Here is a 26,565-nt window from a genome sequence, read left to right on the forward strand (position 1 = left end):
GGCAATCTTCTGAATTCTGACATTAGTCTAAGTGGACGAGAACTCTAAAGATAGCTGCCAGAATGTTGGCCAGTGGCAAGACGCTTTCGTGAGGCAATCTTCTGAATTCTGACATTAGTCTAAGTGGACGAGAACTCTAAAGATAGCTGCCAGAATGTTGGCTCGTAGCAAGACGCTTTCGCGAGGCAATCTTCTGAATTCTGACATTAGTCTAAGTGGATTAGAACTCTAGAGATAGCTGCCAGAATGTTGGCCAGTGGCAAGACGCTTTCGCGAGGTAATCTTTTGATTTCTGACATTAGTCTAAGTGAACGAGAGCTCTAGAGATAGCTGCCAGAATGTTGTCCAGTAGCAAGACGCTTTCGCGAGGCAATCTTCTGAATTATGACATTAGTCTAAGTGAATTAGAACTCTAGAGATAGCTGCCAGAATGTTGACTCGTAGCAAGACGCTTTCGCGAGACAATCTTATGAATTCTGACATTAGTCTAAGTGGACGAGAGCTCTAAAGCGAATAAGTTTGCTACAAGTGAGACAATGGTAAAAGACATCGAGGAGTTAGTTACAATTGCATTTACTGCAATATATTTCACTGTACTCAATGTCAAATGTTGAAAAGAGGTATCGCTTGTAATAACGCCCTATGTATTGATAATAGTGACCTTGAATTGTCTACTACAATCAATAGAAGAAAATGTTACAATTCTTGATAATGAGTTTCCAAATTTCATTGATTTATATATAATAATTCTCAGTGGCAGATCTAAAACAATAATTGAATGCATCAACCGCTTCTTCAGGTGTAGAAAAACGTTGACCTCGTTTATTTTGGATCCACGGGAATAAGAAGAAATCATTGTGTGACGAATGGCGGACGACCCATCAATTCAATGTTTTGACTGTTCAAAAACGTTTTTGTTTGTACTGAAGTGCGAGAGCTCGCATTGTCGTGGTGAAGAACGATTCGTTTTCTGCGATTTATTTCCCTGATTTGTTTTAACATTTCTGGTAAAGAAATTCTGGAGTATCATTCAAAATTAACAGTTTCACGTTGCTTTAATGCAATGGTGGCGATATGTCCTGTTATTCCTTAGAAACAGGAGACTATTGGGTTCGTAGTGCTTCGTGCGCGAACAACTTTTGTTGGGTTTGTTGAATTCGGAAAACCAGTGGAAAAAAAAATGGCTCGAGATAGTGTTTCATCACAAAAAGTCGAAGCGAGTTGATCGGCACGCTGCTTCTGGTTTAATCCACGTCTAAAGTCTTAAAAAATCATTAGATGATCTTGAAATGTTATAATTTTTAGGTAATACTCTTAATTCTTAAATAAATTATTAGATTTGTTAAAATCTAATAATCTTCTTTCCAGTTTTCTCTGCTCATGCGTGTGTCATGCAGGAAGACAACAAGTCATTAAAGGTATGAGATTTTCACGAAAATAAACAAAATTTTCCTTTTTTTATTTTTCAAATTCATATCAATAAAAATGCTGAAATGGTTTTTGATTACGTTCCCAATATCAAAAGATTTATTTGTTAAATAAAAGTAATTTTCTTCATTTAAAGTTAATTTTTGTAATAAATCTGAAGGCACTTAATAATTCCCAAGCAGTTGTACACGAATTATGTCTAGAATTTTCTGAAAAATCCTGAGAAAAAATAAGTTGGTATTGACACGCCCTGTATCATTTCAAAATCTACATTTTTTGCCTCATATTTAAAGTCGAGCTAGAGTCTATGACTTTATTCAGTCCACTTTATCTATTCATCAATTTATGAGTATATTTTATATATAAAATTATATGATTTACTTATTGAGGGGAAGGCGTTAAAAAGATGTTGCACCCCGCGTGGGAATCGAGTTCACTACGCCACTGGGTTTCATAAACAAAAATTAGGTCATTTATTGCAAATTTCTAAAATATATTTTGATAAAAATGATTTATGAGATCTTTGTTTTTTTGATTTTGGTTAAAGAACTTGATCATAGATATTTAAATGTGAGCACATCAATTTATTTCAGCACGAATATAAAAAGTAGGTCAATTGGTGCTTATATTAAGGATACGTGCAATGTCACGGAGCCTTCGATTATTTAATCATGGAGATATTGAAATTTTGTCCAAAAACCAAAAAAAAAAAAAGAATGATTTTCTTACCGTAGGCATGAGTTGATCGGTACTTCTAACCCTGGTCACTTTGTTCTTATATACGAGTTTTTTAACGAGCCTTTCCATTGGTTGGTTCCATTTCATGAAACTGACGTACGCTATATAAAACGAGAATAACACCAACGCTTCGTACCAATAAATGTGGCTGTCTCTGAAGAATACAATAAGCGTAATGAGACTAGCCGAATAAAAAAAACAGTCTCTGAATAGAGGCCACCACGTGAGCGTTAATACGGTTTTCGAAAAAATCGCACACATTCCAATAACAAAAAGAATGTTAAAAACAGCCGAACCGACAATAGTACCAATACCGACATCGTCGAAAGAAACGAAAACACCTATAACGCTGGTAAACAGCTCCGGCGCCGAACCACCAGCTGCCATAAAAGTAGCTCCAGCGACATCGTCTTGAATGTCAAGTTTTTCAATGATGACATCAAGTGCTGGTACGAAAAATTCATCGCAGACAATAGCTAGAGCAACAAACATGTAAACAACACCAATGATGTGAAGAATAATTGCGCCGTTTCGACGTTGTTCATTCGTGAAAAGGTCTTTCGGAAAAAGCGGATCTTTTTCTTGTAGGAGAGTTTCATTATGATGTAAAGCGGGCACCGGAGAGATAGTATACACCGAGACCGTCGTCACATTTTCTACGTCATTTTCCAGGTGGTAGTGACGATCCTCTTGTTGTTCATGTCCAGCGTAAGCTGGTCGATGGGCCAACAACAGCACCACCGAGATCGCCGCGGAGTATATAAACGCAACGCGAAGGGTCATAGTGGCAGGACAGGTTCCGTCATTGCCACTGTGAGGCCGGGAACGGACTACTGGATCTGGAATTTGAGAGCGTTCGATACGTTGAGAGCGCGCAGTCTGCGCTAGTGCACCACCCGGCGCGCGATGCCTCCTTCAGTCTTTCCGCGCACTCTCTCCCTTTACCATATCCCCGTTTATACGAAATGACAAATTTTCAACATTTCAAGATATACTAACCACATTTTCTTATATTTTTATAAAATTAAGTTAATCACTTATTATTATTAACACTAAAGCAAATATTTCAAAGTTTTTGAATACGTCCTAAACCAAAATACTTGTATTTCAAATTTTTTTTAACTAAACTGATAGTGGAGGAGCTTTCGTGTTTAATGTTTATATAAATCTCCAAATGGGTTCATATATTAAAAAAAAATCAGGGTATCTTTGACATTTTTCATTTCAAAGTTTATTATAAATTGAATCTCATAAATTGTTCCAAAAATATTTTATCGTCCGTTGAAAAAAAAACGATTTTTAAGTTTGAAAGCAATACTTCTATGCACTTGATCCACCCCCTTACGTGATGTGAAATGTAAAAGAATTAAATACGCTTCCCCATGGCAGCTTTTACCTTTCTCTTCAATGGAAATTGTTTTTTAGACGACGCCATCTGAAAGTTGTTCGTTCTGTATTCATTTACATACCGATAGTTGCGTTTTGAGTGTTCCACGTAGTGAGAGAGACAATTCCGTACTGCAAAACACTTTCGGGACGCTCTGGAGTGACTCTAGCCACTTCAATGTTGACAGTTGACAGTTTCATTTCATTTTGCATAACCTTAAATTTTTAATTTTCTGAAATTATTTGTTTTATCCGATGTTTTGACTAAATTAATAACAATTAATGATGATGAAAAAGAAAAAAATTAATATTGATATTGCAAATATCATCAAGTTATCATTATATAGTTCAATAAATAAAATGTTTGTCCAGCAAAGTAGTATTTCAGCAGCGACGTACACAACATTTTTTTAGACGACGCATAAGATCCAAATCTTTTTCATTTTCACTGAGTAAAGAAAATAAATAATAGAGAATCATAAATATTTTATTTATGGAACAATATAATGTACTTAGTGATATTTGCAATGTTTTCTTTTTCATCATCATTCATTGTTATTCATTAATTTAGACAAAACTTCGGATAAAACAAATGAATTTTGAAAATTAAAAATTTAAGGTTATGCAAAATGAAATGAAACTGTCAACTGTCAACATTAAAGTTGTCTACTCCAAAGCGTCCCGAAAGTGTTTTGCAGTACGGAACTGTCACTTTCATTACATGAAACACTCAGAACGCAACTATCGTTATGTAAATGAATACAGAACAAACAACTTTTAGATAGCGTCGTCTAAAAATAACTATTACATCTACAATGTGAAAAAAATAAGATCTGAAATCGTTCAATCTAGAAATCGAATCCTTGGACCAAATAAATCGATTTTTTGTACTAAATTGATTCAGTGATTCGATATGTTGTACTAAATAGAATCGATATTTCACCCTTGAAAATCGAAAAACGATTTTTTCTCTTTAGGTAAAAACCATGAAATTATTTACAATCAGCTGAATATATTATAAATATTGAGGTTTTCATCTCTTAAACGGTTAATTATTCAAAAACTCGCGAGATGGCTGTGTGTTTAGTTTCCGTAAAAAAGCAACTCTCTACATGTAATGCCCTTGCTCCGAAAAACGCTGAAACGTAGAATTTGATCATCATTTATCTTAGGCAGTTGTGCACCTAAATTTTGATCTTATACTTCACTGGCAAAACAAAAAATTATTTTTATTCTTTGTGCACGCATATTTTCAATTACCGGCAACATCGCAAGTGATCAGCTTAACGCTAGGATCACAGTAGACTTGACAGAATGTTATTTTTAAAAAACTTAGATATTACATTGGGAATATGTGTGTATATGACACACAGGTGGCGCTGCTATCCATATGACGTTTATAAAGTACCAAATTTCAAAAAATTATATCATTTAACTAGATTATTAACGGATCCTAATGGTTCCCAGCACAAAAGGTTGTATCTCTGTCTGGGATACATTCTCGTGCAATTTTGCCTAATTTTAAAAAGGAAATTATTATGTCAGAACTAGATGAATCCTTCACTCTAACATGGCAGCTGTAGAATAGCGAATATAATGAATAGTGACTGAATTTCGTGAATAAAATGATCGATCACTTCATCTCGTTTAATAACTTGTTATTCTCTGATGAGGCTCACTTCCACATCAACTGGAGCATTAAAGGCCCCTAAATATCCCTAAAATCATAGTTTGTGTTGTTATGTCAGCGCTTGCAATTGTAGGTACATACTTTCAGTCCCTGATGAAGATAACTTGATGATCGAAACGGGCGTCAGAATGTAATTATGAGTGATGGTGTATTTATGTACTATAGGGATCAAGCATGGGTTTGATATATCGTGGTATGAAATAATAACAAAAATTATCGAGTGTTTTACAAAGTTTTATCAAATATTGAGTGACAACAATATTTATTATATACATTAGATTAAAATTTTGTTTGAGATCGATCAATAATTTATTATCCCTGAAATGAAAGTAATTATTAGGCAATGATTCATATATTTCAATTAAAAAAAAGTATTTCTACGAGTACACAGCCCCCGCGCCAACCAAAATAAATATTTTATTCTTGGATAAACAATCAGGCGTGTACTCCACGTGTAGTGACATTTGTCCTAATTACGAATCCTCTTCTATAAATTGGATTTGGTTTTCTGAATTCTTCTGGAGCTCTTTGAGTTGTTAGTGACTGTTTTGTTGTAGTTTTCCGTTCCGTCAACGATAATCTTTGAAATAATTTAGTATTAAGTTCATTGTCATCTTCAATATCAAATGATGGTAGAGATTTTTGAAATCTTCTCGAATTGATATCGCGTCCACCTTCATCGGTAGGTTCTAAGCTTTGATTATTCCAAGTGTTTTGATTATCTACTGTAAAGTTCGAAGGTAGAGGGATTTTTACGAAAAGAACGTCGTCTTTTTTATTGGGTTCAGTTGTAATGTGATATTCGAGATTTTTTAAATCGTTATTTTTTATTACGTCGATCAAACTTTGAATCGCTGCGTACTTCGAATCTTCCGATTGGATACTCGAGTCTGTATCATTCGGAGGCATTTCTTTGTGAAGATACGATACAGGCCAGTGTCTTGGTTGGCCGAAACCTCCTAAAAAATAGAAAGAAAAACAAAGTCAAAGTACGAGTTATGAAAAAAATTAAAACTTATTTCAGGGCTTTAAATGTGTGAACGCACTTGCATTCAATTTATCCTATAAGTTTCGGTTAGTTTGAGATTTTTGTTACCTGGTTTGGGAGGGTCCAAAAATTCCTCATCAAATATCATTTCATACTGATCAAGGCTAGGATGTGATTGAGGCGGAGGTGCTTGTCCAGGTAGTCTATCCGGTCTAAAAAGAGCCGGTCTCCAAGGCTTTGGATGTTCGATAGGCGGCAAGTATTTGTCATCATCTAATCTGTCATGGATATAAGGATAATATCTATCGTTGCATTTTCGCCATTGGGTTCTTTCTGGTCCAACGTAACACCTATAAAAAATTTTTTAATTAAAATTCGACACTCAATTTAATTAATAGGGGAAAAACCAATAGAATCCGAAAACGACAAAATGAAAATTTGCAAATAAGCTTGACTTATCCTCATCTTCAAAATCTACCTCACCCCGATATGTGCTTATTACTCTTTGGGGTGAAAACTACCCCGTTTTTTAAAAAATTAATAAAATCATGAGTGTCAGCATTTAATGAATACTTTTAAGGTTTGAATAGAATTTGTTTAATGATTTAATATAGTATTCAACTATTCAACCCCTATAAATCATAACTTTTGACAAAAAAAGGAAAAAATTATTTGCATACTTTCTTTAGCCCTCTATTTTTTAAAGGACAATATTTAAATGGTTTGAAAATTTAAGTTTTCAATCGTGCAAAAATAAAAAACTATCAAAATATGCTAACAATATTTTTTGCTTAAAATTTGGTCCTCTATCAATTTCCGCGGTTATTTATTTTCACCCCTAGTTGGGGTGGAACTAGGTACAAAAGCACACATTATCGTATGAATTTTGCTTTTTGAAATATTCCCTACATGCTGTAAAAATTCCAGAAAATCGATGCAGGTTTTCTATTCTCTTTACTGATCTACATTTTATATTTGTTCCCCTTCAATAATAATAACCGCAATCAAATATTTGCTGTTATTTAATAGGTTTTATCCATAGCAAAATCGATTTATGAAGACAATCAACTGACGCAAAGATAAAAATCATTCTCGGATCATTTGAATTGATTAATAAAAATATTCACCAAAGATACGGGTAACCATTCGAAGCTCCGCATTGATGATCTGGTCTGCAACAATAATCCCACGCTCCACTTTCACCACCTTCGATTTCACAAAACCAAAAACCAGCTTTGGAATTTTCTTTACAACGCGCGCCTCTTCTACAAGGCCAACCGTTCACGCTGTATACGCTCCATGTATCCAACGCGTGCGGAAAATCTGTAGAAAAAACTTATCAAAATATTTCCCAAATGTGTACCTACCATATAAAGGTAGATATCAAGTCTACTAAGACACCATAGGTGATATTTATACTGAACACTGTTTATATAGTCGCACGTTTCGATAACTAAGTTTTCGTCCTCAGACACCGAAGAGTTTAAGGTCATCAGTGTAACTTTGACTGTTGATGAGAGGATAAGAGTTTTGTTGGGTATTTTTGAGGCAAAAATAGGAGAAAATGACCCAACATAAAGAATAATGAAATTTCAATCTTCCCAAATATGTCTGTAACAAAATATGGAAATAAGAACTTAGCATCCGAAAGTAGTAAAGTCTAAAAACTTAATTTCAGAATAAACCGGGAAACAGAAGTGATTGCTCAAATTCCAAAGCGATTTAGCTTTTGATCAATGACGAGAAAACAAAAAGACCATTGGATATTGTACTTTTGGTACAAGACACCAGAAATGGCAAGTGACATGGGGATCTACTCTAAAGAGTTTAATAGAGAACAAGAGACGATCGTCAAATTCTTGCGTTGAGGAGTAATATAATAGATTGCTTCGAAAAAATAGGCGATGGCGTAGGAATCGATCTAAGCTTTCTTCTATGTATCGGTCCCTTCGCTCCACTGCCGGTTTCAATAAAAAACCAACTCAGTTTGTGCTTCAATTGGAACCATCTTTCTCCAGGTCTTCTGCAGACTTGTCCTCTTCTATCGCTACCATACAGACTTTCATCTGAGAAAATAACGAAGCCCGATTGTTGCGTCAATCCAATTGACGTGTTCTCTGGTAAATCGTAGACGAAACAGGTCTTCATTTGGGGCCAGGTTAACTACCTTAAGTCTTCTTCTGATTTTCCAGCCACTTGTCTCGTTTCTCTGAGCTCTTATTGGACTTATAAACCAGTGAGGGCCCGATTTCCCTGCAATGTGATTCCGAAACCAGTTCTTGGATGAAAATTGGTAACAACGATAAACTCTGGAACCAATAAGCTGACTCATGTTCAGTGCATTGGCCACTTCTCGATGACTCTGCATTAGGGTGGCCGCAGAGTAGCTTTATCATTTGTTATGTCCAATTTCAGGTAGAAGTCTTGTTTGTTGTAAATTCTGATGTGTATAGATTGATGTTTGATAGGTAGATAACCTTTTCTAAGGATCAGTTACCCCTAATTAGCATAAACATGGTGGTTAAAGATCATAACATATTGTTGGATACTGGGAGCAAAAAAAATTATAATATACTACGTCAAGTTGAAGCTGATATCTTTAGTTTGAAGATTTTATTGATAAAAACGCAATTTCGTGTTCAGTTTTTATGCCAGTAACTCGCGATTGCAGAGTTGTCGATTTTTTTGTTCACAGTATATAGTATAAGCATATAATTTCAATATACGACCGGTCTTACGGTAATCTTTACACCGTTTTTTCGAAATTTAGACAGAAATAAAAATTTCTCACAATCTTGATACGGTGGTCCAGTTGATATTCGATTGGTATGTAGAGGATCGGTTCCTAAAGGAAGACAATCAGGATTGTAATTATCCCAGGCGAATAATAGAGAATTAGGATCGTAAACGTAATCCAACTTTGGTACCAAATCTCTCTGATAAATATCGGATAGGTAGCAGTTAGGAACATTTCGTTGACCCTTCGACCTATAAAAAAATGTTAATAAATAATTGAGGAATTTCGAATGGTGCTGCGGATTGAAGACTCGGAATAAAACTGTCCAAGAGCTTTGTCAAAATGACAACGTTTCGATCTTTATCAAGGCTAAAAAATATATGGTGAAGCCTACCTGGAAACTATTAAGTGGGAGGTAGCTTCAGATAATTTTACTAACAATTGATGAAGACTAAATGAAAGATCGAAACGTTGGCATTTACATGTATAAGGTAAATGTGTTTAGATAAGGAAGTTTTAATGTTTAAATTTAATTAGGAAAACCAAAAAAGTTGATAGAAATGCTCTTACCAAAAACTGAACGACATGCATTGAAAAAGCGTTTCTGATCTAGCTTTCGAACATTCTTCTTTGCATTCAGAATCAGAGAAAACACGTAATGATTTTTTGACAGCTTGTGATAATAGACGAGCTGGTGTACCAAATCCGATGTAACACACTAAACAAAAAGTTACCTCTTTACTTCTGAGATCTTTTAATTTGTTTTTCGGAGCGATTTATCTTGATTTTAGGTCTCTTTTTATGAAAATCTACTTCGCTCTTTATCAAAATATTTTGATAAAGATCGTAGAAAATATTTTTATAAACAAGAGAGACCTTAAATCAAGACAAATCATCATATATTCAAAAAACTATCTTTAAAAAAGGTTTATCATCACTTTTTTTTATTATTTTTGTAGTATGAAGACCTGATTCTCAGCTCCGCATACTTTCCCAAAGAACTAAATCGCTTCCAGCGGGCGTAATTGAGGTTGTAACTAGGGATACAAAGGGGAGCTCGTTAACTAACTTCCAGTGCTCAATAACTGTAGTAGACTTATTACTGCAATCAAAATTAATCTATTATTGACTTCTCCATGAACGTATTTAGCTCGTGGAAAGTTGTCACAACATCAGATCACCGTCACATTCTTTTCGAGGTGAAGAACTAACCAAGTGGACTGAGTAACGCCGATCTTCAGAAACCCAAGATTAACTCATTGAGAAATCTTTCAAGAACAACTAGGAAATCCCATCTTCTTAATGCTGATGCCTTTCTATTTCCTCACATGTAAAACTATCTGGATTTCAGCTATTGCTTGTGACGTCTTCTCCATTCTTTCCAATTTTGATCCTGTTTTATTTAATGCCATATAATCCTTATTTTTCTCGAGAATCTCAATCACCTTCTGAACAGTTCTTTCTCGATCTTCCTTTATTATTTTTGTCAAATTCGTGCTTCATCTTCCGTTTTAATCGTGATTCTCATCTTGTATTTGCTCGATTTAGTTTTGAAATGTATTCAAATTAGATTATCTAATTTACATTATTCTTTGTATAAACACTTTTCAATTGGAAGTAATCACTTACATTGATTAGTTTTGATTTGTTTTTTATTAGTATCGACGTGTCCTTTAATACCAAAATGTCCTGTTTCGCAGCCGTGACCGAAACTACCTCGTTCATAAATTTCGAATCCAGATTCTGATGTGAAATGATTCAGTGGATCCAATTCATAATAAGGCCAATCTGTTAATTGACAATTATCAATCGGTCCTCCAATTACTGGCGATCCATATCTAGAACAGTGGAAACATTGGAATTGGTGAATAAAAAAAAAGTTTTCTAAATAAAAAATCATTTTTTATTTAGAAAGTTTCGGTTAAAAATCTTTACAAGATTGGGGAGTTATAAAATTTGGTCAAGTAAATTGTATAATTGATGACTTTTCTAAGTATATTTCCAATTGAGAGGCCTTGATTTGTATTGAATATAAAATTTTTACTTCTCAAATCTTTTATGTTACTTACCTGTAACTAAAAGCGCGGCAAGTGAATTTTTTTGATGTCAAACATTCGAGTTGACATTCCACTATAGATTTTGCTATTAAAGAATCTCTAACGATTTTATTGTTCAGACGTTCCCCGCTTCTAACCCTCCAGAAGCAATCTAAAAATTCAGTAAATATCCTTAGCATACATATTCATCGAATATCCCCACAGTCGGGGGGATAAGGGTTGAATTACTCGAAAACTAGTAAAAATTAAAATCGTCATTGCTATCAATTAAAATAAAATTAATATTTAGATTGTCGAAACTTTTTTAGGGATCGAATTTAGTAGTAGAAATTTAATCCCTTAATATAATTAGATTTAGAGTATACAGAGTGGATCATCAAAAACAATCGACCCCGATATTTAGCAGTTGATTTTAAGGAAATGCTGAAGCCCATCTTTGATTTATGAACACTTTCACTTTCCCAATAACTTATTTTTAAATATGGAATATACCATGTGTGGAAAATTCTGGGTTATACCATGAAACGTTTACACAACATCCTTGTAAATTGAAGGGATGGACAGAAATTTATGGGGATCGTGGGTGCAATAATGATAATGATCTTAAAAACCATCCAAAAACACGCGGGCACGATCAATATGTTATCATAAACTTGTTTTAATAAATTATAAGTTTCAGTTACAGTTTTTCCGAATTTCAAATGTAATTTCACAACAATCCGTTGTTCCACTTTTACGTCGATCATATCTACGTCAAAACAAAAATACAAACGAAGGCCACGGATACACTGGTTTGTCTACAGATACGGTAGACATCGTATTCGAAAGAGTAGGCTTCAGGATAAACAGTTGATAGTCGCTAACTTTTCCTTGTTATTGAATATCCGCACCTTGTATATAATTGGACATGATAAAAACAAATGGGAAAAAAACATTATTGAAATCTTCCATATCTCGCGTTTATACATGCAAGGAGGGATTAAATAATTAATTTATAGGTTATGATTATCATAATTATTAGTTTTTCTTGAAGAAAATCGTTGAAATTTTTGTAGCTTTCATATCTTTACATACCGCTGTTTTCTTTTCTTCCAATGATTGGTTTTTCACATCTATATCTATTATTCATCGTATAAACATCAAAATCTCTATCTGGTTCTAAATCGGTGTAGTGATCCAATTCCTTATAATCGAGATTACTTAAATAACAATTATCTGTCGGTTCTGATACTATAGTATATCTAAAAAAAAAAATATAAAGCTATATACAACGAAAAATGAATATCAAAAAGAGATAAGAGACGCCCCACTGTGAACTGAATAATTAAAACTTAAAACAGTTCCTTATTACAATATTTAATTTCCAGAATCAGTGAATCATTTAATAGTATAGATAAACAACAACACACAAAAAATTATTCCCTTGGATTTCCTACATAGACTAAATCGAATAATGAGAAAATAATGAACGTACTTAGGGTATCGTACATAATATGATACAAAATATTTTTCAGTCATTCAGTCAGTAGTTAGTTGTAAACTGTGCAAGTGTGCGATGTTTTAAAAGGCTTCAAAATCAACCACCAACAAGTAGGTTTTCAGATTCAGTAAACTTCCTATTAGATCCTAGCTCATAGAGAAGCCAAAACAGTTAAAAAGATACGGAAACATCTATCAACTGGTGTTCAAAAAGTGATTTCAACTGTTTTTAATCAAATTTATAATCGAGGAAAGTCCAGCACTTCGAAGCCTGTTTTTTCTGATCCTTTCAACAAACACTTTTTGATATACTGAGACTCAGTGCAAAAGGATATTTTTGATTCACTTCCTTCAATTAAATTTTCCAAAAATCAATATTAACTTATTGAAATTAATAGAAATCATTTCTTAGTCTTCTAAAACAATTGAAATTGTTTTTACTTCTTGAATATGAATAAAAATAAACATGGAAAAAACATTTTTCAGTTATTTTGAGGTCATTCTAGATGTTTTGTCATTTTTTTTACAAAAGTACCATTCATTTGCTTTAAATTATTTCATGTTATTTTTGACATAGATAAATATAATGCTTACCTATATGCATAAGAGGAACATATAAATTGGTTCTCTTTGAAACACAATAATTCGCATTCGTAAATATTTGGTACTGCGAAATATTTTTTTACCACTCTTTTGTTCAATTTGAACCCAGTAACGCTTCGTAACGAACAATCTAGAAAATACAAAAATTGTGGAGCTACAACAGATTTGCTTAAAATCGGGAAAGTACCTGGGTGGTGCAAGAAGTAATTGTTAACCTAGATTATAGTGGTAATTGTTTGAGAAATGTCACCGTATACAATTTTTAAAGCTTAATTAATCTGATTTTATTCTATTTCTGGATTATTTTTCTTTCTTTCTTTTTTAGTTTCCAAAACATGGAAAATTAGTACAGAAGTTAAATATTTACTAACAACGAAAAACTAATATAACCGTTTCCTACTTCAACATCTTTTGTATCTACTACAACAATTTCTCTAAAAGTTTTTGTTGATGAAAAGTTGAAGATAATAACATAATGTGGAGAAAAATTAGGATTGAAATTAAATTTGCAGGGCATTTAGGGCATTTGAAGTTCCCCCAAACATAAATTATGTATTTTATTTTGAAAACGTTTATACATAAAATTAAATTTGAAACAACTTCAAGTATGAACGAGCTCTGCAGATTCAATATTTACCTCTAAAAATAGTTATTTTAAAAATGAATGAACTTTAAATTTGGTTAATTTTATCCCCGATATAGTGAAAAATAATTTTTTTGTTACAAGAAAAGTTAACAGTAGATTTTATAGCAAATTAACTTCAATTTAAACACAAAACAACTTTGTAAGTCATATATTTTTTTCGGAAATATTTATAAAACAAAAGCTTGAAAAAAGTAAGAAACTTTTGCAGATTTCTACAGGTAAAAACTTGTATATCTGATCATTTAAAGTGGATTTAAAAAATCGACGTCAAAGATTGTGTTATATACTTTCAGGATGATTCTGGTAAAAATAATGATACAAATTGATTGAATTATTATATTTTCATGGTTTCTTGATAAGTCTACAACATTATAAATCAAACTGACGATGTCAAGGGGCTGAATTTCAAATCCAAAGATTCCATTACATATTACAATTAGTGTATTTTTATCAATCGTTAACAAGTGTACATTTTGGATGATCATGGTAAAAATAATGGTACGAATTGATTAAATTCTTATATTTTCATCGTTTCTTGATAAGTCTACAACATTTTAAATCAAACTGACGATGTCAAGGGGCTGAATTTCAAATCCAAAGATTCCATTACATATTACAATTAGTGTATTTTTATCAATCGTTAACAAGTGTACATTTTGGATGATCATGGTAAAAATAATGGTACGAATTGATTAAATTCTTATATTTTCATCGTTTCTTGATAAGTCTACAACATTTTAAATCAAACTGACGATGTCAAGGGGCTGAATTTCAAATCCAAAGATTCCATTACATATTACAATTAGTGTATTTTTATCAATCGTTAACAAGTGTACATTTTGGATAATCATGGTAAAAATAATGGTACGAATTGATTAAATTCTTATATTTTCATCGTTTCTTGATAAGTCTACAACATTTTAAATCAAACTGACGGTTTCAAGGGGCTGAATTTCAAATCCAAAGATTCCATTACATATTACAATTAGTGTATTTTTATCAATCGTTAACAAGTGTACATTTTGGATAATCATGGTAAAAATAATGGTACGAATTGATTAAATTCTTATATTTTCATCGTTTCTTGATAAGTCTACAACATTTTAAATCAAACTGACGATGTCAAGGGGCTGAATTTCAAATCCAAAGATTCCATTACATATTACAATTAGTGTATGGTTATCAGTCATTAACAAGTGTATATTTTGGATGATCTTGGTAAAAATAATGGTACGAATTGATAAAATTATTATATTTTCATCGTTTCTTGATAAGTGTACAGAATTTTAATTTAATCTGACGGTTTTAAAGGGCCGAATTTCAAATCCAAAGATTCCATTACATGCTACAATTAATATCATCCATCCAACTTCCTAAAGATATTTCAATAATTTTTTTTAGATACTTATTTTGATTATGATAACAAATATATTCCAAAGTTCTATAAAAAAATAAAAGTCTAAGTATATTTTCAAAATTTATATATCTCGTAGAAGTCACGTTCTCAAATGAATTTTTAATCCCTCAGGAAGTACTTTGAGCTGGTTAATTAAAAGTGTTAAATCTGTAAACTGAAAATATCTATAAGTAAAAATAAAGAAATTTTAAAGTTACCATCTTGAATATAGTTGTGAGTAGGTCTCCGATGTTCCACAGGTAACAAAGCACTAGGTGTAATTGGAGCACCATTTCCACCATCATAAGGTTTTCTATCAGGCAAATAACTCCCGACACGAGGTGGTTCTAAATGAAAATCAGGAGGCAAGTACCCTCTTTTTGGAGCGTAATTTTCTCCATATTTATCTTCATTCCATTGACTGTAATTATTTTTAAATTTGTGATAAAGTCCCCAATCTACTGAATTCGAAGGAGCGTCGTTACTTGGTGGTAAATAATAGTTTTTAGATTGAGAGTAATACGTTTCCCCATAACGATGATTGTCATTAACCCATGGTTTATGGTATTCGTAACCATGTTGTGGGTATTTTTCTATTGGTTTTCGATCAAAATCATGAGGTCGTTCTCGATCATGATAACTGTTATCTGAAAACGAGAATTCATGATATATTTAACACCTACAATGAAGAAACGTTATGGCAAGCAGGTGTTCTGAAATTGAAGGAATTATACTTAGAAAACAACATTTGAAAAAGGCTTTTGACTAAGAATAGTTTAATAAGGAGAAGAAGTTGGGATTGAAACTGTGAAACTAATTAGAAATTATACAAAAATGTGGAGAATACAGAATATATAACATAAATATAAAATGAAGATTTTATTGGAATCATTATGGGAAGATCTGTATTGATCAGTGGACCATGTAAAGCAAAAAAAAACACGCCAAAAGAGTAGATTACACTGGGGGTCAAAAAATAAAATAAAACTGGATTCATTTACGGAAAAAAAGCATCTGAAAATTGTAGTAAATAATATGTTTTGAAAAGGATCAAAACCAATATGGAATGCTAAGTATAGTGGAAAAGAATTTATGCCTTGAAAATGAAAGCTATTCAGTATAATATGTTTTGTGAAACCGTGAAGATTGGAATGATTGGAGAACATGGAACTTTTAGAGGAATAAAGAAAGATGTAATATAATGGCAAAGGTGAAGGTAAACTAAGACAGAAAGACCAGCAATATTAAATTCTCAGCCTGGTAATAGAAGGTAAGATCGAAGGAAAACGGTCGGTCGACCGTAGACAAAATTCGTAGCTGAAAGACGCAGATAGTTCGGACAGAAGTCTACAGAAAGTTTCAAAAATGTGGTTTCTCGTGCTACAATAGCCATTTGAATCACCAATTTCCGTAGGGAGACGGCGTTGTAAGAAAAAGAAATTGAAAAAGGTTTGGAATATTTAACTGTCATAGATATCACGAATTGAAAACGGAAACGAGAAGTAAGAGGGATGGGAGAGGGTTGTTTAGCTTATAAATGTATAAATACACATAGGAGACTAATGAAAAATCAATTAAGAAAAACGTTTAATCCGAGGAGCTTTATAACACTTTGAGGTATAAATTTTTGAGAAGTGCTTCGTCCATTAATTATATAAGCCAGTAAGACCGATCTACCCAGTTTAGAATAAGTAAAAACACACTAATTGCTGTTTTCGAGAACACAGAATCCATTTATCGAATAAGTACTTGTGGTTTCACCAATAATTGGTTTCGTTGGCGTCCGGTTCGACTTTTTGAAATGGATTCAATAACTACTCGGCAAGGTGGTTCCTCTTTATGATAAAAACATATCTCAAGTCGATTTTTATATGTGAAAATTTGATTTGGATGTAATGCTAAGGTCTATTGATGAACCTCCAAGGGTGAAAAAACTATTATGGAGAAACAAACAAAATGGAATAGAAGAAATTGTTACAAGAGAAACCGGAAACTTCATATGATACCTGGAAATGTGAATCCAGAAGATCAGAAGAAGATAAACATTAATATAATGTTTTTTATACTACTACTCCATCACTGTCGTGGCGCGTTTCGATGAAGTTAACGTCTTCAGAGAGCAAATGGAAATCTTGCTGATTTCGACTCAAATAAATACAGAGATTCCAAAATTTGTTGCGCCATCTTTTTTTTATTTTTTCAGCTTTCCATCACCTCTTTTTATGAGTTCAAAGACAATTTTTTTCAAACGAAATCGGTTCTTTGTTTGTCTGATGTAATTTCAATTTAATTAGGTTGGATTATTTGTTATAGAGGGTGTTTTTTAAGCCCCATAGAACTTACGAAAAAATTAAATGTCAAAAAAATTACTGTGATCACGTTTCAATATTTATTATTTGTATATTTTGGAAAACTATCATAAATATACAGTGCTTTTCAATAGTTTCTCGTAGTGCTTAGTAAAAACCGTGTAACTAGCTCCCTCTATGACAGTTAGATATAAAAACAAATTCATGGGATGATCAGCTACCAAAACGCGTTCGTTTAAAATTCCATTACAATTTTGCGAGTAGTTTCGACAAAATCGTGAAAAACGTGAATTTATTTTGTTCTTTTTGCATACAGATGGCGTTAAATTTGTTACATAATAAACCCCTATTATTTCTACGTTTTCTATCTATCCTAAAAATGTAGCCACATCAGATTGAGCTTTAGAGCAGTTAATCAGATGTTTATAGATGTGCTAATTGTCTCAAATTTAGTGAAACCAATCCAAAACGAACAACATAAAATCCGGTTGACATTTTAGAAATTGTACCATAACCACAGAGAAAATAATAGAGATAGGGATAGCGAGGTAACGGAGCTTCTCCAAGTGACAGATAGAGAAAGAACATCGGTATACCATTCTCTATTTCTCTATACTCTATTGTAATTAGATTGAAATGACGTCAAAGTTTCAAAAAGTTTTTAATTTATTGACGAATAGAGAGAGATAGAAAGTGGTAAACCGATTCCCTATCTCTTTCTTCCAATAGTAAAAATTTCACTTATATATATATATATATATATATATATATATATATACCAACAGTGGTTTTGGTGCCGAAGGTGCCGAAGTTTTGGAGGTGATGCCCTCAATTCAAATATGCTATTAGTTTTTGCCTATAAGTTGGAATTTCTAAGATATCAACATTTTCGTGAATTATACATTACACTATTTTAAAAGAAAAACTATTGTTAAAAGAAACAAATTAAACAAGGAAGTTTTATTATATTACTCAGATATTACAGACATTATTTATTATATACGATAGAAAACAGAAAAAGTCATCATTTAAATCAATTACTCACTAAACATTTCGGAAACTTCTTTTGCGTGACATTCTTGAATGTATTTTGGAACAATCCCGTTTTAAAGATCAGCAGTAATCTGCCTTGATGTGAGTATCCCATCTTCCTTGATAGCGATCCTCTATACATTTTATATCTTGGTGAAATTTTTCACCTTGCTCCTCACTAATGTCGCCTAAATTATTAGGAAAACGGTCAAAGTCGTAGTGTAAATAGTGCACCTTGATGATCATGTTACACCCAAATGATCTGAAATTATTCAGCATCTCATTGACTAATTCAACATAGTTTTCAGCTTTGTGTTTACCCAGAAAATTTTGGACAATTGAATCAAATGAATTCCAGGCTTTTTGTTCAATCTCAATCATTGAATTTATGAAGTCAGGATCTTTAATCAACTGTCTTATTGGTGGGCCATCAAATATTCCTGCTTTAATTTTTTCTTTACTCAGCTGAGGCATTTTTTTTCCTTTATATGCAAAGCATGATCCATTCTTATCAAGAGCCTTTACAAACTGCTTTATTAGAATCAGCTTGATATGCAGTGATATGATTTTCTCTCGTGGAACTAAAGGATCATTGATGATATTCTTTTTCCCAACATCCATGTTTTCTCTCCTAGGCCACTGTTTCTAACCCGGGGTTGCGTTTTGTCTCTGCTATCCCAGAGGCACAAGAAACAAGGATACTTGGTGTGGCCACTTTGCTGTCCAAGGAGAAAGTTTTTAAGTCTACACAAATCACCCATTGGTGTTCATGATACTTAATGTTTACCAAAACCAAAGCTATGATGTCATATTGCTCTATCATTTTTGTTGAGTGAACAATTGGGCCATATTTGTTCCCATTATGTAGAAGAACACATTTCAAACTTCGCTTCACGAGTGCCCACTTCTACCAGGAGTTCTCTAATAGCATGACAAAATACAAGATGTTGTTCTTCAGAGAAAAAAGTAGCAGATCTCTCTCCCTTGTGTGATAAAATATAATTTTCGTTCCTGGTTCAAGTAAATTGTTTTCCTTCAACCTGGAAGCCAGTAATTCAGAAGCTTCTTTCGACAAGTTGAGATCTCTAGTGAGGTCATTTAATTCATCTTGGTTGAAACATTGAGGAATTGATGATATCGTTTCAAAATCACTGTCACCTTCAGTAGTGTCAGAATTCTTATCAGAGAGACAATATGTGTCCTCACAGAGTTCTGGTAGCTGGTGAAAAGTTGGAATTGGCACTTCTTCTGAGTGAGGGATAGGGCGCCTTACAGAGACTAAATCTGGATAAATCCACTTGTTACGGTTCTTTCGATTGATTCCAGTAATATTTACTAGGCCGAAAAAACAGTCATCGAAGTGATTTTTTGGTTCTCTCCAAACCATTGGTACTCCTAATTTCAGACTTTTCCTATTCCCGGTACTCCACTGTCGTAAATGCTCTGTACAAGTTTTACGGACAATATATGGTGGCCAGGTTTCCTGATCACCAAGCTTAAAACCAAAATATCCGATATAAGCCCTCTTTACAAAGTCACTAATAGTTGTTCTGTTTTCCAGTAACGTGTATTCTCCGCATATGTAGCAAAAAATATCAGGATGATGTACACAACTTCTTCTACTTTATTTCTATTCAAGAACACAAATACAGCAATTCACATTAACAATCAACGTTTTAGATTTACTTTTCAACAACTCGTTACTAAAAAGAAATTTCATATTACGCTCACTTCTATCTGTCTGCACCGCGGGAATTCACAAACTAACCTCAATTCTCAACTGCAGTTGAAGTTTTGAAGGTCACTTCAGATACTGGACAGCTCCATCTATCGGATTTCTATGGAACTAACTGGATTAAATCCCACTTGTTAACAGTTTGTCAACCAATCAGTTATATATCTCATATTGTTAGTCTTCTTTTTGTAAAGTTATTTCATGAATATTATTATTTTAAATTCAATTTGTAACAAAAGAAGACTGGCAATAAGGAAAATATACAAGAATCTAATAGAAAAAAGCACTGATAGATAAGTGAATTTATCTAAAAATCTAGAACTGATACAGAAAAACTGCTTTCATATTTAGATTCAGCAAAAAAATATAGTTAAAATCAGCTCAAAAATACTAGGGACCCGGGCACTCGGCCTGTGTTATTAATGACCAGAACTCGCATTACAATCAATGTTACCGCGCTATTATCGATAATTAAAAATGATAGATGACTTATTATGACGAATTTCGAGAAATAGACCAGTAAATCGGTCTACAAGGTAGTGTGATTTGACACTTCCCGATAATTTCTTGTGAACTCACTGTTAATACAACAAATAACCCGAAATTCTCGAAAAAGTGACCTAAAATTAGATTTCAATATTTTTGGAACGGTTGAAATTGATTTTTTTTTGATATTTCTCACGATCTGTAGTTCTTTGGGGCTTAAAAAAACACGAATTATTAGGAGCATTAAATTAAGAAACAAATACGCTTACAACAACATCTATTTGGACTACATAATCAGAATGACCTTACAAATTTTCATAATGCATATTGTGAATCACTTTAGGCGGTTATTACCAACATTTATAGAGGTAAATTTATACACAAAACATCCCAAATAATGTTATCAGAGAGATATTTACCTCCTCTTCTCCTATTATTTTCGTTAGGTCCATAATCGTACCTTCGGTCTATTTCCGGTTTTCTGCGGTATTCCTCGTCTCTCCAATGATCACTTTGTCTATAATCCAATGTACCGTGATATGTAACTGTCGGTCTACGCTCTAAAATGAAAAAAAAATAATTTCCACAACCTAGAAGTCGATATACAAAATAATATTTGCCGGTTTTTTTCCTCAAATTATGCGTTTACATATGCAATAACGTTTGATACAAATTTCTCTACTTCAAGTGATACTTTGGGGCTTCATAGCATGAAAAAGTCACTGGTAATCAGATCTCGTGAGTACGATCGGTGGTTAACCAATTTTTAAGTTATCCATGCACAAAAATCACTTTTCCGGCACTTTATATCTTTCGGAACAAGTTCATCCCTTGCAGACTATTTTTTTCGTTTCAAAAGTATAGTTTGATTTGACTTGAGAGCGAAATTATATTTAGAGTTCCCATTTGTCCCATAAACAGCGAAACCAAACCAAAACGGATACTACAGAATCCATTACATTAAGAAAAATTTAACTTTTGTTGTGGTCTACACGCTGGTGGTATAAACGCCATAATCAATAAAAATTTGTTAAAAAATGTGAGTGACGACTTTTCAAAAGTCTGTCGTTTTGATTCAGAATAGTGGTGAGTTCAGATTTCTCCCAGGATTGTATATGAATGCCTAATTAGCTCCAAATAGTGTTCTCAATCAATAATTCTTTGTTTTATTATTTCACAGCTAAGAACAAGTCTTTGGAGCGAATCAACTAAAAATTCGACAGCCCCCCTACACTTTAAGGGGACTTATTGACCAATTCTGGGGACGTGGTTCAAATGCGACTTTAGATTTGCTCTATAAAACATAAAAATCGAACCTTCATAATCATGTCTTCTATCCGACCAACCATTTCTTGAATCATGGAAATATTGATCTCTCTCTCCATAACCGTGACCGTGGTAATTACCACCACCTTGGTATGGTCTATACGGTGGCCGTTTTCTACAATTTACCGAAGCGGCATTACGATCTCTTTCATAGTAATCATAATCTGGATCCTCATAGCTATCTCTATACACATCTATTCTAGATAAAGGGACACTCAATAGTTCACAATCTCCTTTTCCTCGACCGGATGGATCTAATCTGAAAGAAAAGATATCGTAAACAAGATTAGATAACTGATAAGTTCCTCATTCCTAATGTGTCGGTTAATAACAAATTTCATGAAAATAAATTCAAATGAACTTAGCCTTTGCACTTTATCATACAATTTGCAGTAAAAGGGAAAGGGTATAAATGAAGTTTGTTGTTATTATGAAGATATTAAGAAATATTGCGTATTAGTTTACTACCTGTAATTGAAACCTTCACATGTGAATAATTTTTCTTCGCCACACTCTTTTTGGCATTCCTCGACTGTTTCGCAGTTCAAGGCTCTTCTAACAAAACCTCTAGTAATTCGTTTGCCAGCCAAAACTCTTCTGAAGCATGCTAGAAACAATATTTATGTTAAAGCAAAAATATGAAGCTATACCAATCATGGTCTTTTATATGCTGGTTAATCCAATCAAAGTCATTCAAATGAAATTCCTGACGAATATTATATTATAATTGATGAGAATAAAGCTTTGCAGATATTGAAACCGAATGCTACTAATTACTAGGATTCGAAATCCAATTAAAATATGATGAGTTCCGAACAAACGTTTTTTTTAATTAGATATGCAGATAACAGTATAAAAGATTAACAAAACCTGATGTATAATCCGTCACAATCAGCCTGGATATAAATGCAAAACTCATCATTACAAGTAGAACTAAGATCACAGGAAGCCATCTCTGTATCCATCAAGTTCCAATAGAAAGAGTCGGATAAGTTAAATACCATCTCTGTATCCATCAAGTTCCGATAGAAAGAGTCGGATAAGTTAAATACCATCTCTGTATCCATCAAGTTCCAATAGAAAGAGTCGAATAAGTTAAATACCATCTCTGTATCCATCAAGTTCCAATAGAAAGAGTCGGATAAGTTAAATACCATCTCTGTATCCATAAAGTTCCAATAGAAAGAGTCGAATAAGTTAAATACCATCTCTGTATCCATCAAGTTCCAATAGAAAGAGTCGGATAAGTTAAATACCATCTCTGTATCCACCAAGTTCCAATAGAAAGAGTCGAATAAGTTAAATACCATCTCTGTATCCACCAAGTTCCAATAGAAAGAGTCGGATAAGTTAAATACCATCTCTGTATCCATCAAGTTCCGATAGAAAGAGTCGGATAAGTTAAATACCATCTCTGTATCCATAAAGTTCCAATAGAAAGAGTCGGATAAATTAAATACCATCTCTTTATCCATTAAGTTCCGATAGAAAGAGTCGAATAAGTTAAATACTTCAGTACTATTACATACGAAAATTGGACCAGCAGCCAGGGAATATTTCAAATAGTGCGGTACGTTGTATATTAACTTGCGGCACCACGTCGTGAAGATGTTTCCATCGAGTGTTTGACAATGCTTCACAGAAAAAGAGCCAAACCATAATTGAAACGATTCTATAACTTCACACCCAAAATATGAAAACAATCAAAACAATGGACTAAAAAGGGAGAAACGGATCCAAAGAAGACAAAGATCGTTCCATCTGCAGGCGTCGGTTTTTTGGGATTCGCGTGGGATAATTTTCATTGACTATTTCGAAAGAGGAAAAACTATCAACGGAAAGTATTATGCAAATGTTTGAGTAAAGAAATCAAGCAAAAACAGTCGTATTTTGCTAAGAAGAGAGTGTCGTTTCATCAAGAGAATGCACCAGCTCATACATCCATTATTGCAATGGCCAAAATTAATAAATGAAACTACTCCGGAGTTGATCATTTCGTACTAGACTTCCACAACTTTCATTGAGCATACCTGAGCGCTCTAGTTTAGGAAAGGTAACTTCATTTAATTTGCATAGCACAATGGAAGCTCACAGCGTCGTGAAGATGTTTCCAACGAGTTTTTGGTAATGATATAGAGCCAAACCATAGTTGAAACGTGGTTCCATCACTTCACAACCGAAACAATCAAAACAATTGACTGAAGATCCAAAGAAGATCGTTCCATCTGTAGATAAGGTTATTGCAATGGCAAAAATTAATACACAAAAACAAAAGAAGAAGTGATTTATATACCAATGATTATGGCGCTGTTTACACATCAATAAAAACTACATCCAATTCTTAAGATTAAAAAAAACGGAATCAAATACAATGGATAGGAACGACGAAGCTATCAATGATAAAAAAAACCTAAACAATTTATAGTTTCATTTTATAAATTATGATGCAACTATGAATAATTCAATAGATTTTAGAAATGTAAAAACTAAGGAAACATTATTTTTTTGTGGTTAAAACAGATTTTTATTTTGATAATTATCTTGTAGATTATCTAATGATTGATATCAATTATGTAAGTTGTCAATGTCAAGGTATATAAAGACTGATTAAGTTCGAAACGTCAATTTTAACCGATTAAGTTTCGAAACGTCAATTTTTCACCTCTTTTAAAAACTAAATTTTACTTTTACTGTCTCGATGTTTCAAATTATTTCTATTTATTATTTGTACATCGTTTGAAACCAATAAAATAGTAATTGTTTTGTGTTCTAGTTCACAAAAATTTGGAAACTGATGATAAATATTCATAAGCAAAACAAAACCGTGAAATATTATGGGTCAATTGAATGACGTAGAAAATAAGTACCTTTTGCATCTTCGACGATAATAATAGTTCCTTGTACCAAAAAGATTGAGCCTATAAAAGATATCACAGTATAACAGAACACTTTCATTTTCGAATTTTCCGTATTATTACGTTACATATTACATTATTAAAAAATATCGTCGCGTTCACAATTCACTATTTTGTATTCAGTACACGAAAATAAAAATATTCGCAACTATAATATGTAACAATGGGAACTATTGCAACCATGTATTTTCGTGCAATAAGGTTGAAAAAGAGAAACAGAAACGTTTGAAGAGAGTGTACTAATGTGTACTAGTGGGAAAATGATTCTATTTTACTTTTTATTCATCAAATCAAGGATATATACAAATGTTATTTGACAGAAACCAATTAGATCCCTACTTTTCTACAGGGTCATTCGTTCGGATCAAACACTACGAGAATATTATAATGTATTCCATTTCATATAATTAATAAACATATACCAGAATTGTATGAAAAAGATCCGATCTCAATCTTTCTTTCTCAATTTTTGACGTTTAGTAATCGTAATGGAATATTGGAAATTGTATTTTAAGCAACTACTGATTGGAACAGAAAATAATCCATCACCACCAACTTCAATCAACTTCCCGTTGGGGTAGTAAATACCCCTTGGTCTCTAGGTCGTAGTAAGGGAGTTTGGTCGCGGTGGGTGGTTATGAATGACGAAAATGTTCTATAAGAATTTCTGAAAAGATCTACCAAATTTCTGGTATCAGAAAGGTCTAAAATGTGTTTAACTATTATAATCGATGCTCTAGAAAGTGCTAAAAATTTCTGGAATGTTCTAAAATTAGTGCAAACTATTTTAATTGATTTAGACTGTTCTAGAAGGTCCCAGAAAATTTCCCGAATGATCTGGAAAGCTCCAAAATGATTACAATTTACTAAGATCGATTTAAAATGTTCGAGAAAGCTCTAGAAATTTCTAGAATGATCTAGAGAATGCTTAAAAATAAATTTAGTGGCGTACATCCAAATAGTATAGAATCTTCTGGTATCTGATGGTGTAGAAACCGAAATTCTGTTGAAAAATTTTCCTTTTTATGTTTTCTATAACATTAAACAAGCGACATATTCCTAGCAACGCCGGGGCTCGCTGTTAGTAATGAACAAAATAAAGAAATTAACAACATAAGTAAAAAGAAAACCACGATGAATATAGAGAAAGAAACTATAACGAAGGGAAAAGTTGTAGAAGCGATCAAATAGAAAAGCTGTGGGATTTAGAAACAAATAGAGTGGATCTCGTAAAGGGAGAAGTGTACAAGATGAAACAACTTATAGATAAAGCTATTCGCCGGGAGACAGATGCATTATTTGGATTTATTGAAATTGAATTTTTAAAACGACTTACGAAATCCATTTATGAGCTTATATGAACCAGAATTGAACGCTACTAATAAGTAGAACTTAAGCCAGGGGGAGACTTCCCTTACCCTCGGCTAGAATTAACGGCCTATCAAGAATTTTCTATTTTTCCTCGACGAATCGTCGATAATTGGTTTCACTGCCTTTTTCGTCTAAATAAAAAATAAACTAATAAGCAAGTGAGCAAGTATGCAGAAGAGAAGACGAAAAAATCAAGATCAGAATTGAGATCTCTTGAAAGGAATTTCTCAAGTACTCCTCAAT

General features: G+C 33.0%; 2 protein-coding genes across 11 annotated transcripts in view; both read right to left on the reverse strand.

The window, feature by feature from the left end:
• LOC130901641 (sodium/potassium/calcium exchanger Nckx30C) overlaps window positions 1-3,018 on the reverse strand; it is a 58,820-nt gene extending 55,802 nt beyond the window's left edge. For all 10 annotated transcript variants that reach the window (XM_057813162.1, XM_057813158.1, XM_057813156.1 and 7 more), the window contains exon 1: window positions 2,158-3,018. In XM_057813162.1, coding sequence (XP_057669145.1) covers window positions 2,158-2,949 — 792 coding nt within the window. In that variant the 5' untranslated portion in view covers window positions 2,950-3,018. The remainder of the gene's footprint in view (window positions 1-2,157) is intronic.
• A 2,437-nt stretch (window positions 3,019-5,455) lies between these two features.
• Window positions 5,456-25,200, reverse strand: LOC130901158 (uncharacterized). The gene is made up of 14 exons (XM_057812286.1): window positions 24,904-25,200; window positions 22,505-22,643; window positions 22,027-22,295; window positions 21,130-21,270; window positions 15,367-15,795; window positions 13,098-13,236; window positions 12,099-12,265; window positions 11,037-11,175; window positions 10,597-10,805; window positions 9,538-9,685; window positions 9,022-9,218; window positions 7,358-7,553; window positions 6,339-6,580; window positions 5,456-6,201 (listed from the first exon to the last, which is right to left on the reverse strand). The coding sequence occupies exons 1-14, from the start codon at window positions 24,989-24,991 to the stop codon at window positions 5,678-5,680; spliced, it is 3,027 nt and encodes a 1,008-aa protein (XP_057668269.1). The 5' UTR covers window positions 24,992-25,200; the 3' UTR covers window positions 5,456-5,677.
• Window positions 25,201-26,565: the final 1,365 nt, after the last annotated feature.

This window comes from Diorhabda carinulata, chromosome X (genome assembly GCF_026250575.1).
Source record: "Diorhabda carinulata isolate Delta chromosome X, icDioCari1.1, whole genome shotgun sequence".
Taxonomy (NCBI): Eukaryota; Metazoa; Arthropoda; class Insecta; order Coleoptera; family Chrysomelidae; genus Diorhabda; species Diorhabda carinulata.